Source organism: Macrosteles quadrilineatus, unplaced genomic scaffold (assembly GCF_028750875.1).
Source record: "Macrosteles quadrilineatus isolate MER2022 unplaced genomic scaffold, UCM_ALF_1.0 Scaffold_5__1_contigs__length_97177068, whole genome shotgun sequence".
Taxonomy (NCBI): Eukaryota; Metazoa; Arthropoda; class Insecta; order Hemiptera; family Cicadellidae; genus Macrosteles; species Macrosteles quadrilineatus.
In genome coordinates, this window is record NW_026542598.1 from 45,474,671 (window position 1) to 45,490,330 (window position 15,660).

At 34.0% G+C, this 15,660-nt stretch overlaps 2 protein-coding genes across 5 annotated transcripts in view; one reads left to right on the forward strand and one right to left on the reverse strand.

Annotated features, from left to right (window-relative positions):
- Window positions 1-15,660, reverse strand: part of LOC128994606 (inactive dipeptidyl peptidase 10-like) — a 221,978-nt gene that overhangs the window by 96,404 nt on the left and 109,914 nt on the right. The gene's annotated exons all lie outside the window — the stretch shown is intronic.
- Window positions 1-15,660, forward strand: part of LOC128994607 (uncharacterized) — a 28,527-nt gene that overhangs the window by 6,571 nt on the left and 6,296 nt on the right. The window contains exons 3-4 of one of the 2 annotated variants that reach the window (XM_054419271.1): window positions 12,125-12,594; window positions 14,678-14,779. In XM_054419271.1, coding sequence (XP_054275246.1) covers window positions 12,125-12,594; window positions 14,678-14,779 — 572 coding nt within the window. The remainder of the gene's footprint in view (window positions 1-12,124; window positions 12,595-14,677; window positions 14,780-15,660) is intronic. The other variant, XM_054419272.1, reaches the window with a different exon arrangement.

Consider the following 15,660-nt stretch of genomic DNA (forward strand, 5'->3'; position numbering starts at 1 on the left):
TTAAAAAAGTGTTTTCAATAAATAAGATATTTGGGAAATGTATTGTATTATTAAAAAGCCCAGCACAGACTAAAAATTCACAGGTCATGGGCCCAGGTACGCCTGCAGAAGCAGAAAAGTAAAAACGTACCGGTAAAATCAGAAACATGGCAAGTGGAAATTACGACAATGTGGAAAAGTTGAGTGACTCTGAGTCGTACAAATATTGGAAATTTCAGACAACAGTACTATTCAAAGCCCAAGGTAATTATGATATTGTTGAAGGTAAATATGAATATGACACAATTACAGACGAAAAGGAAAGAAAAGAATGGTTAAGAAAAGATGCCCTAGCTCAGAAAATAATAGTCACCTCAGTAGACAAACGCTATTTAGTTCATATTTTAAATGAAACAACATCTCATGGAATGTACAGTAAATTATGTAGCTTGTTTGACAGAGAGACCGAACAACAAAAATGTTCTCTATTGCAAGAATTTTTTAATTACAAATATGATGTTGGCCAAAGTATGACCCATTTTTTGTCTAACCTACAGAACATGGCTTTTAAATTAAAATCCTTGAATCAAAATATTGATGATGATATGCTAATATCAAAGATCCTTTCATCATTACCAGAGCAGTTTAAGCATTTCTTAACTGCTTGGGATTCCACTTCAAAAGATGAAAAATCCCTAACTAACCTAACAACTAGGTTATTAGCTGAAGAATCACGGTTTAAAACTGATAGTGGTCATGATATGTCATTGGCTTTTAAAACTGGAACAGAAAAATTTCCAAGGTTAAATAGAGGTGGTAATAATGATAGGCCTAGTACCAGTAGGCCTAGTAGCTACCAGCAACCTAAGTCAAGTTACCGACCTGGAGCAAACTTAAATTTCAATCAGCGATCAAACACTGGAAATGTAAATAGTCTTAATGTAGGTAATCGCAAATGCTTTATTTGTGAGAAAGTAGGACACTTTGCAAACTCATGTCCTAACAAAAGTAAGAATCAGAGTACTGGTAGAAGATTATTTTGTAAAATATGCAAGAAAACAAACCATGAGGACAAAGACTGTTATTTTAGATCAACTAATAAATTTTCAAATGACAAAAGTAAATTGTCGTTCTTAACCTACTCAGATTTTAATAAGTCGAAACATGTAATTCAGTTTGTAGTTGACTCAGGATGTACAACTCATATGACAAATGACAAAACATTGTTTTCTTCACTAGAATTTAAGCAGTCAGATGTACATGTTGCTAAAAATAATGAAACAATGACAGCAATAGGAGAAGGTAAAGTTGAAGGGAGAGAGTTTGATTTGAATAAAGTTTTGTTTGTTCCTGATTTAAGCACCAACTTATTTTCTGTAAAGGCGGTCACTGATAATGAAGGAGAAGTGACATTTACCAAGGACAGGGTAGTAATATCGAAAAATGGAAAGACAGTAAGTGAAGGTGTGAAGCAGGCTAGTGGTCTGTATACAATTAATTTAGAACCTGAGAGTAGCCTAATTGAACAATCAAGTAAAACTATGTTAACGGGGTATAAGGATAGGCCTAATGCGTTGGATTGGCATTCTCGTTTGGGACACCTAAATGTAAACTACATGAAGAAAATGGTAAAGCAAAATTTAGTTGACGGTATGGAACTAACAGAAAAAGATTGTGAAGAAATTGAAAAAAATTGCGATGTATGTTTAAAATCGAAACAAACCCGTTTCCCATTCAGTGAAGAAAGAAAACGTGCAGAAAGACCCCTCCAAATCATACACACAGATTTATGTGGTCCCATTGATCCGAGTACATGGGATGGAAAAAAAATATGCTTTGACCTTGATGGATGACTATACTCATTTTGTAGTGGTCAAGTTGTTGTCGAACAAACATGAAGCATTTAAGTTTATAAAAGAATATGTATTAGAAGCCGAAGCTCAGCAAAATCTTCGGGTTTCAAAATTAAGATGTGACAACGGTGGAGAATATAAAAGCAAAGAAATGCAAGATTGGTGTAAAAATCGAGGGATTCAGTTAAGCTATACAGAAGCGTATACGCCAGAACACAATGGGAAGGCGGAGAGATTAAATCGAACACTGATTGAAAAGGCCAGAGCATTGTTGTATGACACAGAGACTGACAAGAAGTTTTGGGGAGAAGCAGTGAGAACATCAGCTTATTTGTTGAATAGAAGTCCTATAGAAGCGGTGGACGTAACACCAGCAGAAAAATGGTTTGGGAAAAAACCTAATGTGTCTCGACTACGGAAATTTGGATGTGAGGGACATGTAAAAATTGTGAGACCAATCAAGAAACTTGATCCGAGAAGTGAAGTCATGAAATTTATAGGCTATGCAGAAAATGGTTATCGAATGTGGAGTTATGACAAACAGAGGATCATTACAGCTAGAGATGTCATTTTTGACGAAAAAGGAAATAGGCCTAAATCAGATGTTGGAGGAAAAATTGATTTTAGTCTAGAAAATGACTTAGTCGATGGTAATAGTTCAAATGCAGAATTTTATGAAGAAAATCATGAAGAGGAAAATGAAATGAATCCAGTAAATCAAACCGAAGAAACAGAAGAAGAAATAAGACCTAGAAGAGAAAGGCGAATACCCAGTAAGTTTCGAGATTTTGCAATGTTGACGTTTAAAGAAGCTATAAGTAGTCCAGAGAAGAAGGAGTGGTTAAAAGCAATCGAAGAAGAGAAGAAATCACTTGAGAAAAATAACACTTGGACTTATAAAAATGAAGAAGAAGCTAAAGGAAAAAGAGTTTTAACAAACAAATGGGTTTTTTCTAAAAAAGAAGATGGTCGTTTTAAAGCTCGCTTGGTTGTAAGAGGATGTGAGCAGAAAAGTGATTTTAACTATGAAGAAATTTTCAGTCCAGTAGTAAGTAGTAATTCACTTAGAATTATGTTTGCAATTGCTGTGTTGAAGGAATATCATATTTTAAAATTTGACATCAAAACAGCATTTTTGTATGGTGAAATACAAGAAGAAATTTTTATGGAAGTACCAGAAGGATTTGAAGAGCCTAATAAAGTTTGTAAATTGAACAAAGCCTTGTATGGTTTGAAACAAGCACCAGCTACTTGGAACAGGAAGTTTACACAGGTATTGAAACAGAAAGGACTTGAACCAACAATGAATGAAAAGTGTATATTTAAAAATGAAGATGGATCTGTTATCCTTGCTTTATATGTGGATGATGGGATTTTAATTGGAAGAAATAAAGAGGAACTGGAAAAAGTATTGAAGGAACTGAAAAGAGAATTTGAAGTTAAAGAAGATCTGAAGCCAGTCAGTTTTTTGGGAATCGAAATTCAGAGAACAGAAGATAAGATACAATTAACTCAACAAAAGTACACAACAAATCTGTTACAGAAGTTCAACATGGAAAATTCCAAGTTTGTTGCAACACCAAGTGAGATAAATACATCAAGATCTGGGAAGTTAGTCAATAGTTTTCCATTTAGAGAAGCGGTTGGGAGCCTATTATATCTTTCTACAAGATCAAGACCAGATATTGCTTATCCAGTAAACTTTTGTAGCAGACACTTGGAAAACCCTGTAGAAGAAGACATCATAAGTGTGAAGAGGATAATGAAGTATCTAGTTGGTACTACAAATCAAGGAATAAGTTATCTCAAAGACTCGGACATGAACTTATTAGAAGCCTACTGTGACGCAGACTACGCCGGAGATGAAGATACCAGAAGAAGTACAAGTGGATATGTGATTCTATATGCTGGAGGACCTATTGCCTGGTGTTCGAGGCGACAACCCATCGTAGCGCTCTCATCGACCGAGGCGGAGTATATAGCAGCTGCGGATTGCTGTAAGGAACTACTTTATTTAAAATCATTAATTCAAGAAATAACAAACAGCCCTTTGCAAGTGAAATTATATGTGGACAATCAGAGTGCAATCTCGTTGATGAAGACCGGTGTAATGAACAAAAGAAGCAAGCATATTGATGTACGGTACCACTTCATTCATGAGAAAATTGTAACGGGTGAGATTAATGTTATGTATTGTCCTACAGATAAGCAAATTGCAGATCTCTTAACTAAACCTTTATGCAAAGTAAAGTTTAATTTGTTCAAAGAAAGAATTGTACAAATTGGAAAATGAAATGTAGCCTAGAACTATAAAAAGGCCTAACTTTTTTCTTTGTTATCATGTCTATTTGTTTTGATTCTGCACAAATATGCCCTATTAGGCTGATATGTATATATATTTTTGATTTCACAATGAAATCCCCAATATTGTTGTTTATAGGTCATTAATATTGAACCAGTTTGTAAAGAACATTTTGTATAGGCCCTATAATGTTTGGTTACATAAATGTTAAAATTAAGAGGGGGTGTTGAGATAAATAATTTTAACATTATTCATTTAAAATTATTATATATATAGCCTATATATATATTTTGTTTGTATTATCAACTCTTTTGTTGCCTTTGAGTTTAGGAAAAAAAAGAAGTTTTTTTAGGCTATATCAAGAAGGTCTTTGAGTTGTATAGAAAAAGGAGAAGTAAAATGGCCGTGGTAATGAGAGGTTGAGTAGTTGTTTTTGCTGTGTAAATTGTAACATTAAAAAAGTGTTTTCAATAAATAAGATATTTGGGAAATGTATTGTATTATTAAAAAGCCCAGCACAGACTAAAAATTCACATTGGCGAGTGCCTTAAAAACTTCTACGAGTGTCGTAAAGACTATTAACGCGAGTTGCGTACACTACTTTACCTACGACCGTTTTTTAATTACTATCAATCTGGATTTAATTACTAACAATAACTACTGATAACTTTTTAGAGAGGTTATGTTTTCGTGTATTGTCATTGCCACTGAATGTGATGCAACGACTTATTGTATAATCAGCTGATTTCCTGTAATTACGTGTTTGTTAAACTTCGTTGAATATTACATTGCTAGCAGCATTCTTACCATAAATTATATTGTATCAGGTACAATTCGGCAAATATTTCATTTATTTTTGGACTTCCACCAACTTAATTAAGAATACGCGAGTATCAACATGAACAAGTCGGATCAACAATTAAATTAGTCAACTGATCAGCTGATCAGCTGATTAGTTGACGTTCGAAGCATTACAATTTTAATTCTTTTCTCTCAATACTTGAACCTCATTGGTCCGTTACCTGTGTGGATATGAGAAAACTATGCGGATATGAAATGAAACTATGCGGATATGAAAGTAAACAGCTGTAAAGTGAAACTTTTCAATTCTAAGAACTGGACTGAAATGGCTACTTTAAAAAACGGTCGTAGGTAAAAATACATCCACCATAGCCAAGTGAAAATAGGTCGATAATGACCATCGATGTATAATAACTTCCAAGATATTTTAATAACTTTTTATAATAAGTTTTTATAATAAACTTTTTATAATAACTTGCAGTAGAGTTATTATACATCGATGACAATGACTGGTGGTGTTACTTATCTTTATCTAGCAATATGGATCAAGTTTTTTTTAAACAAATTGTGGTCACAACCCTACCTTTAAATTTAAAAAAAACGTTGCATCTAATGTGGCGAAATTTTTTTTATATTCTTAACTATTAGATGGTCTTGGTTTTCATGACATTTTACATTTTGTCTAATTTAGGGGACTATGTATCTGGTTAATTTGTCATACTAAAACTCAATGTATTTATGCCTTCGTTAACTAGGTTCTTCACGTTTAGGGGAGCTCAGCTATTAGATGGTCTTGGTTTTTATGACGTTTTGCATTTTGTCTAATTTTGGGGACTATGTACAGTATCTGGTTAATTTGACATTTACTAAAACTATAAATTCACGTTAGGGGGAGGTGGCAGACAAAGTTTAAGTCCTTTCTTCAGAAGGTTAGTATCTTTGTCTTCAAATAATATGTCAGTTTTGTTTAAAAGTTTTGGGAAAAACTCATGTTTGCATTCAGTATTGTTGTTAGTGTTAAATGTGTTGTATTTGTCGATAAGCTTTGTTAATTTGTTCTTCTGACATTGTTTTTTTCTTGCCGATTATGTTATTCAGTTTGTCATTAATATTTTCTATTAGACCTATTGTGTTCTCAGGACCTAACATGTTGGCTAGATAAGAAGGTGTTCTATATAGTTCCTGATTAATCATGTCTATTTTGCCATAAAGTGATTATATATTTCTCCTGTAATCCATAATGTCTCTGCTTTTAATTTTGCAATTTTTGCTGATTTTGAGTTATTGTTAATGTTCACTTTAACGGAGTTAGGCACAACTTTGTTCATCAGGCATAGTTTGTCAAATTTGATGTTCTCGATAGTGGTCATTAACTTTAACTGTATTTGTGATTGTAGGAATATTTTATTTGCTCGCAAATTGACTAGAGTTCATTTCCCTACTACCGGATATCGAAGCTTTAAATAATAACAAATAATAAAATAAATAATAATAATAGAATAAATGTGTTACCTTGTTGTGTGTTACCTGTGTAAACAAGGCAACAAGTGTATCTTATTTTATTATTTAAATCTTCAATATCCAGTAGTAGGAAAATGAACTCTGAGTGGTTTTATGACTGTTTTGGTCATATAATGAAAAGGTCATGTACTAAATTTAGCTAGTTTCATACATTTGTATGGCTGAGTATTTTATGATGAGATTTTAAATTCTTCCCACACCTTTTTTACAACACACATTATGAATTAGGTGCGAGATTATCCCTGCACAAGTTAGGCGCGCGCCTTACTAATCCCGAGCTTACAAACCCGTTTTCGAGGCGGCAGCCTAAAATACCGGAAATATCCGGATTTAGTCGCGGACTAGCGCTAATACCGAGCTCCTAAACCGCCCCCTAGAGTAGTAGGCAACAATTGTAGGTCTATATATTCTATTATAAATTTTTATTACTTATTTATTTTGTTAATAGTTAAATGAGGCATGTCTATTCACTAATAGAGTCAACCACTCTTAACCAACATCGCATTAACCGATAATCGGATTATCCGCCCTTGATTGTAAAATATTACAGTTTTTTTAATTTTAACCAACCTTGCTTCTAGAGCAGTTCCGTTTAACCACCACTTTCTAGGAATCTCGGGGATTTCCGCTCCCACGCTTATCTCCACAGGATGTGCCTAAGAATAGTTTTTTTGGTATTCATCCCAAAAATATTGCATGTTGCCAGTTTGTTATCAAGCACAAGCACATTTGATTTGTTATCTGTGCGGCAAATCATAGAGTAGTGTGTTACAATTTTTATAGCTAATTAACTGATCGCTAGATTAAACGAAAATGCAACTCGTATGAAGGGCAGGGGATGAAGGCTAACAACTCCAAGGTCAAGATAGTTTCAGTGATTGGAGCCTCCAGTGAGAGGCCATGAATCATCCTGTGTGTAGGGATGGCAAAATTTTTCGTTTTGTCGATATATCGGGTTTCCGATATATCGGAAGCAATATATCGATGTCTACGATATATCGACCCCCAAAATATCGATATTCCCGATATATCGGGATAACGATACATCGAAAATTTTTCTTCGCTTTTCTATAAGAAAACTGCTTATTGTAATTACAAATGTGCAGACACAGGGAACATTAAGTGTTATTTAAGTACATAGAATCACGAAAAATGTTATCTTTAATTTAGATTAAACATCATGAAAAAATTAAGTTATACACTTTTAAACTACTCAAAGGTGTTTTACACTTTTGTACTTAGAAATGTGGCTAGGTTAGGTAATGCCAAACTCTCTAAAATTGTTTATCACAGTTTAATTGAAAGTCATATAAAATACCCCATTGTGCTCTGGGGTAATTCAAGCAAACATAACCTGCAATCTTGTTTTGAACATTTTAGAAACCTAGAAATATTAACTGTTCCATCATTGTTCATTTTTGAAACTGTTTTATATGTTGAGGAAAATAATTTTGCTCAGCCTCATAATCATAGGTACAACACTAGAAATAGGGCCCTCAATCCATCAGGGCAGGGCAGCCAACTGAAACGTTTGTAGACGAAAAGAAAAGAGAGATAATTTAAATAACAAATAAACCACTTTATAATTAGCCTATATTTAAAATATACATTTAAAATGTTATATGGGCTTGCGATTGGAACTTAAATTCCCAAGAAAATTTAAATAAAATGACAATTTTTTGTCATTTTATGAATCCGATATATCGGACCCAAAAACATCGTTGTCTCCGATACTATCGGGAAGAATTTGTCGATGGCAATATATCGATATATCGGGGCCAGAATATCGATGTTTCAAAAATATCGATATATCGTTGCCATCCCTACCTGTGTGTCGTAACAAAATAGTGTCTAGTTACTTCAATTTTGACAAAAAGTTCTGTACTGTATTACGATAGATTTCTAAACCATAAATTAAAATAACCCTAGAGTACCAATGTTATTAAAATAAGCTTTTTCTATTGACTCTTGTCTATAAGTATAATTTATACCACTTAAAGTATTTGACTTAACCGTGTTTTGTATTTATTTGTTATTTTCCTATCAATTCAAACAAAGGAGGTAAGTGTAGTTTACTTTATAAATAATAATGTAATTACAACTTCGAAATAATGGGATTGCCCATTTTAACCAACTTTTTGCGTTATCCAACCTAGTCCGGTCCCATTAGGGTCGAGTAAGACGGGTCTACTGCATACTGCAATTTGGTAATTTAAATAAGCTAAAGGACTATTGTCTTGCTCAAATACAGGACATTTTTTTATCTTTGCCCAACTGTCATTTTTCACCAAGCTGTTATTTTGAGCCCAAAATAATGCCGTACTGTATTCTATCAATAAATAACTTCAAGCTTATGTGCATTGACCTATGCTTTCATAATGACTTTCTTCCGGCTTCTAGCGGGCGCATAAATCACAGGAATCTTTGAACAGCTGTAATTTTTTACTCCATTGTCCGCTTGGATTGGGTTTGTGGCATTGTGAATGTTGTCTGACTCCTGATGGGCCCCCATCAAAGTAGCACTAAAAAGTGAACAGGACATTAAAAAATATATTTTTTTTAAATGCATTACACAGTTCCGGGACTTTTCAAACACACAGTAGGCCTATATATAACTAGAGGTCGTCCGAAAACTAGACTAAAATTAAATAATCTACAGACTTCTCTATTTTCACCCAATGAACATGCGATTGTAATTTCTACCGTTAGTTTTGATTTTCTGTTTATGTATTTTGTGGTTATTTCATCATCAGCATGGCAAACCATAAGGACCACGTTTTAAATTTTTTTTCGATTGATAACAATTTAGCTTGTTGGCGTTTTCTTGCAGTTATTCCCAGTGCAAGCAGTCGTTAGGAACGTTCGCGATCGACAACACAAAACCCAGTATCAACAACAGTCAACAGCGACGTCAAAACGACATTTTCTTTGTGATTCCAAGGACAAACGCAGATACCATAACAAGCTGTGGCGTTTCCAGCAGTTACGTACGAACAACATCAATATACACAAAGACCAATACCAAAATAACAGCAACGACGTTTTATTAGTTTACACCGATATAGATCACAATAGAAAACACAAAAGCTGATGCCAATTACAGCGTCGGTGTTTCTTTACCGCGGTTACGTAGGATACGTAAAAGTTGTAAACGATTGCGATATGCATAAAAGAAGATCAAAGATAAAAGAAGATAAGAACATAAAATATGTAACAATAGTGGCAAAATTTACTGCAGCTCCGAGTTTGCTCAAGAACGGAATTTATGTGGAAAATCACGAATTTGAAAATTCCCTGTTGAAACACAAATTTGCTCATAATGTTTTTTTTCAAAGTTTTCCGGTCAGTGGATGCCTTGTATACAGAATGTCCCGTAAGTAAACAACAAAACTCCGGGAAATGGTTCTATGGGTCAAAATAAGTCGAAAATAAAGAATAACATTTTTTCCAAAATCACTTCGTTAACCAGATAGGCCTATACGCCATTTTGTATTTTTTTAAATTTGTTTTCTTTGACGTTTTTTAACCGATCTTTATGAAACTTGGTATTTACTTTAAGGTAAACAAGACTAATGTTAGAAAAACAAATCATCTTGGTTCAACTCAAAATTCCAAATGGTGGCAATTTTAATTTTTAAAACTTAGATTACTCAAAAACGGAAAATTTTACGAAAAATGCCAAGAATACTTGTTCAGTAAACTTGAACCATTTCATATATTATAACACTCTATGTTTTCTTCAATGTACAATATCTTTTCCTTGCAACATGTGTTCCTAATCAAATTAAATTATTATATTGTTAACATATGTTGTATTCAAAAATGTAAATAAATCTGAGTTCTTGTTCTTTTGTAACCATTAAAAGTGTGTTCATTTTTTCTCCCTCTCATAATCTCAACTTAATATTTCCATTTCTCTACATATTATCCCTCTGGTCCTTCGAACTAATTCTCATTAAACCCCTTTCTCAATTATTCTCTCTAACAATTCCCTAATATTTAATTTAATTCTCTACAAATCATTCAATACTTTTATTGGTTTAAAAAGGCTAAAATATTCCTGTTTGTCCTATTTTACCACCAAAAACCGTTATATTTAAGCCATTTCTTATTCAAAATTTTTGAACTTGGTATTGTTTGATAGGAAATTAATAATGCTAAATATAAGTATTCGTGACATCTTTTCATACAATTTGCCGTTTTTTAGTAATTCAGGTTTTAAAAATTAAAATGACCGCCATTTTATAATTTTTCGTCGAATCAAGATGATTGTTTTTATCTCAAACTGGTCTTGTTTACCTTAACGTACATACCAAGTTTCATAAACATCGGAAAACGCCAAAGCTACAAATGTTTGAAAACAAATACAAAATAGTAGATATCTGGACAACAAAGCGATTTTGGAAAAAAATTTTCTTGATTTTCACCTTGTTTTGATTTTCACCTATAAAACAATTTCCAGGAGTTTTGCTGTTTAATTACGGGACACTCTGTACATGTATAAAATGACACACATACAGAACGGTTTTAAACATAAATTTTTCCCTAACATAATATAGACAGCAATCAAAGATGCTGCATGTCGATAAGCGTTAAGCAAAAACACGTCTACGACGTAAGGACGTTGGGGGGGGGGGGGGGTTGATCGTAAACGTTGCGAAATAGAATGCAACGTGAGGCCGGCAGTCCACTCATGAAAGCGCGCGGGGGGTGCGTAGCCTTGGCGCTGAGAAACCAGGCGATGTGGCAACGTTGGAATGACTCATCTGCAGTTGGTTCACACAGAAAGTGTCAAGTTCTTGATTTATATGTTTGTCGGGCAGACAAACACACTTTTACTATTGTCGGGGCTATTAACACACTTGTATGTTTGTCGGGACATCCCGACAGTCATTTTTAAGGCTTTTTGACATTTAAATGGAGTGTAAAGAAAATCTACCTTTACGTAGTTAATGTACGATCAGCAGTGGGTACATAATGCTGTTTGGTTCAAAAGTCCCGACAACTGTGTTTTATACAGGTGTCCCGACAAATATTTGTAACCGGGGATGTGTGTGTGTGTGTGTGTGAGTTTGGAGCATCTTAAAAATACTCAGAAATCTTTACTTTAAACTTTTGATATGGCAGAAATCATCCGATGCAGCTAATACTTCAAATGTACCTGTCAATGACGTCAGTATTGTTCAAGTCTTCTAGATCTAGTGTGACATTTAAAGGACTGTTCATTGACAGTAATTTCAAGTCGACAAAATTGACAACAAATTTAGAACAAGTGATTTCTTTCATTGTAGTCTCCCCTGATATCAAGACAGACGTGTCCTTCTAACAGCTTCATATAGGCTGGTTTTTACCCTTTGTCCACATATTGAATGAACCCATGAGGTAAAGACAACTTTAAAACCTGTAATTAAAAAAAGTGTTACCATAAGAATTTAATATTACCTTTGGCTTTGATACAAAAAAGCGTACCCAGAGGTGGTGAAAACGATCCCACTTTATTTTAGACAGAATTCAAAGACTTTAAATTCGTTTTGAAATCTTGTTGAAGACCAAGTCTATTAACTAGGTAGACCGGTTTCTCTGGGTTGTCTTACCAATATGAGAGCTAACACAGTTAGATAATGCTGCAAGTAACTATTTTTAATAAAGCCACATATTTTTGTTTCAGTTCAGTTCTTTCCTCCACAAAATATTGACTTTCAACGTGTTCTGCAACACTATACGATCAAACCAGAGTATAATATGAAAGATGATTTAATGCGTCAACAAAAGTCATTCACAGACAAAACATTGTTTGTTGTTACATGCGTAAAAGATATAAGCATAGCTACAGTGTTTGTATACGCACCAGAAGGATACTTGATAGAAAGAGTCAAGAATGTGAATAAAGATGATTGCGACAATGACAAATATAAGGATCACATAGCAATAATTGACGAACCGAAAAGGGAAAAAAACTTTCCTTTAAACGGATATGAGCAGTTAGAGTTCACCATAATATACACGTTTGGTGAGAAGACACTTCGGTGCGTCTCTAGACTGTACAAGTATGTCACTAAGCCTATTAAGTTTCAGTACTACGACATATTACAAAGATCGGAGCCACAACTTATAGATTGCAGAAAGAAAACTGAGACTGTAAGTACATTATACATCATATCTATCTATATCTATCTATCTCTATCCATCTATATATATATATATAGCTTTATATATCCATAACCACATATACATCTGTAACCACCAACCCTGTCTTATTCTTTAATGAAGCAGCATAAGGTTACTTCCTTGGACTGTAAAGATTTTACCATTAGCCCCAACCAATGGATTTTCTTTTATTTTAAATACATAGTTTACTGGTGGATATGGTCTGTTCTAATCAAATCAGGATGTTGTATTCTATCGAATTAAATGCTCTTTTTCCATATCTAAATTTTGATTCAACATAATACAAAGCTTGTAACATTAGGCAAATGTCATCCAAATATTTCCCCTCTGGTAGATTCCTTATAAATTGTTTTTTTTTTGGATCCCAACATTTTTGTTCTTTATTCAATGTTATAGTCTGTTCTTTTGTAACACAGTCAGTGTCATCAAATGACAGGATTAAAACGTACGGTTCTAACCTTTTATTATTAAAATCCCAAGACCTTGGTTCGATTTATGGAACTTGTGAAACGTTCACAGCATCTTGTGACGCATAGCGGCACGCTATATTTTATACAGTGTAGGTAAGCATTTCGCGAAGCCGGGCTGCATGACCAACTCGTTGCCTGCCGCTACTGCGTTAACGCGCTATCCCCACCTTCCTACAGTCTTGTCCTCCCGTCCTTGCTCGACCATCCTTCGTCCAAGAAAGAAGTAGCATTTTTGACCAGCCTTCTACGTCACCTTATGGATAAGTTATTTGACTATAAGTTGTTTAGGACAAATAAGTTGTTAGTAGAAATAATGTTTGGCTAAGTCAGGTAACAAGCGGGGAGCCCTTCTAGCTTCTCCGAATATAGAAATGTATAAATAAACTCTTAGTTAGGATGGCTGCCTTCTGTAGCCATCCTTATCAAAATTGTAAATTGGTAACGGAGAAAATTCAAAAAATTGTAAATTTAAAATTGCCATGTTATTCGTATATAGAATATTGTAAAATGTTGTTGCTTGCTTGTTTATGAATATACTTTGATCAAACTTGGCAAATTTATTTATTTTATACTAAGCTATTAATATTTTACTAAAAAATACATTTTATTAGTTTCTTAACATAAATTAGTAAGTGAATAATAATCGTGCGTGCTATCTCGGGTATTCACATGCCTCTCAATTCGTCATTAACCTAATAATATGAATGCGAAACTTAAATCCACCGAAGCTGTGTAACGTTACCAGACTGACGATTAAAAAAATGACACCAAAATTGATTGAATCAAAAATTACCAGTGGTAAGTTTAAAGGAGAAATAGTCCTAATACCAAGAACACTGATGATTTAATCCGAATTACCCGTTGAATTTAAGCAACTACAATTTCCTATGTGTCTTGCTTTTGCAATCACCATTATAAGGCACTAGGTCAATCCCTGACTATCATCGGTTTAAATTTGTAAAATGCATGCTTTTCACACGGACAGCTGTATGTTGCGAGCTCACGTGGTGGTAGGTACGCCTGAAAACTTATATATTTATACACCTAATGAAAAAAAACAAAAAAAACATTGTTTATCTACTAGCAATTAAGTAAAATATTATATTTATATTTTTTTTCACTTTTATTATTCATCGTAAAGAACAAATTACCATTTAAAATAATAGTTGTTAAGCGCAGCAACGCGCGCCGTGTAACTGCTAGTTCAGTATACATAGTAAACTACTAGATGTCAAAATTATTTTTTAAAAGCAATCTTTATAATCTTTAGTTTGTTTTAGTGCAATATAATTTGTTATAACTACCTGCTGTTTAGATATAAAAATATTCTATTGAAATATAAAGTTACTTTATTTAATCTATGATTTTGTCATTGATTATAAAAAAATAAGTAAGATTAGTTGAGATAATCAGACCACAGAGATATGGAAAACGATTGCTGAATACGAATCGAGCCTCTTCCTACAAAGACTTCAAAGAACAGGATATGCAAATTTTTTTTACTGCTCGACTTTTTGAGGAAAGAGTAGTAAAATAACAATCTTTACGTGTTTTAATTCATCTTGGTATCTTTTTGTTTACAGATTTGGCCTAACCTGAGGTGGTTACAGAAGGAGGCCATCGTATCAAGAGTTCAGAGGATGCTGAGACTCGGAGATAGCGAACAGGCATCACAGAAACACAAGGTAAAGTAATGGCTTACGTCTTATACAACAATATGTTAATCAACAATGTTACTATATCACTAATAAAGTGTTCGTAGACCGTCGAGGCTTAAATTAAAATATTAAAATATAATAATCCAGTGATCTAAAGTATAATAATGTACTACAGAGAAACAATGGTTTTTGAGTCGCTGTAAAATAATAGGACAACCAGAAATACAGGGTAGGACAGGGAAGTATCACTCATTTTGAATGTACATTAAAAGACAACCAAAAATATTAGAACCAAACTTTATATTGGGATTAAAAGGTTACACCTGGGAGATTTTTTTATATAACTTGACTTAGTTTTAAACAGCATATCGAGTGGTGTCCCTAATCGTAAATGCACTGCTGTATTCTGGTTCTGGAGTTGATCATAACTCTGTGAAGCATTTGTCGTAATGTGCGGCCAACCTCAAGGTGAATTGCGTCCTTCAAGGCATATAGGGTCTTCTCGTGAACTACTCTAGGCTTAGCATCACTCCAATAGAGCATATTCTACTTATTTGCCGCTCCAGAAATATGGAAGTGTCTCGTCACTAAACGAAGCCCGAGCAACATGAGGCAGTCCCGCAATTAAGATTTCACATGCCTGCATTCGTTGTTGCCAGTCCTATTGACTGCTAAATCGATCTTCTGACAAGGTCAATGTTTTCAGGAGTTCGGATGGTTCTTTGAGCTCCAAATATTTTTCGCAATACACCACCACACACACACTGAAGTCCTTCAAATTGTAACAGCTTTGCGACAGGCCACCCGATAACACGATCTCAGCCAAAGCTAGCTACACAGCAACAATAGACAGATTTTTGAAAAAAATGCATCTCGAGTGCAAAAGCACATTCCTCACTCGAACAAGC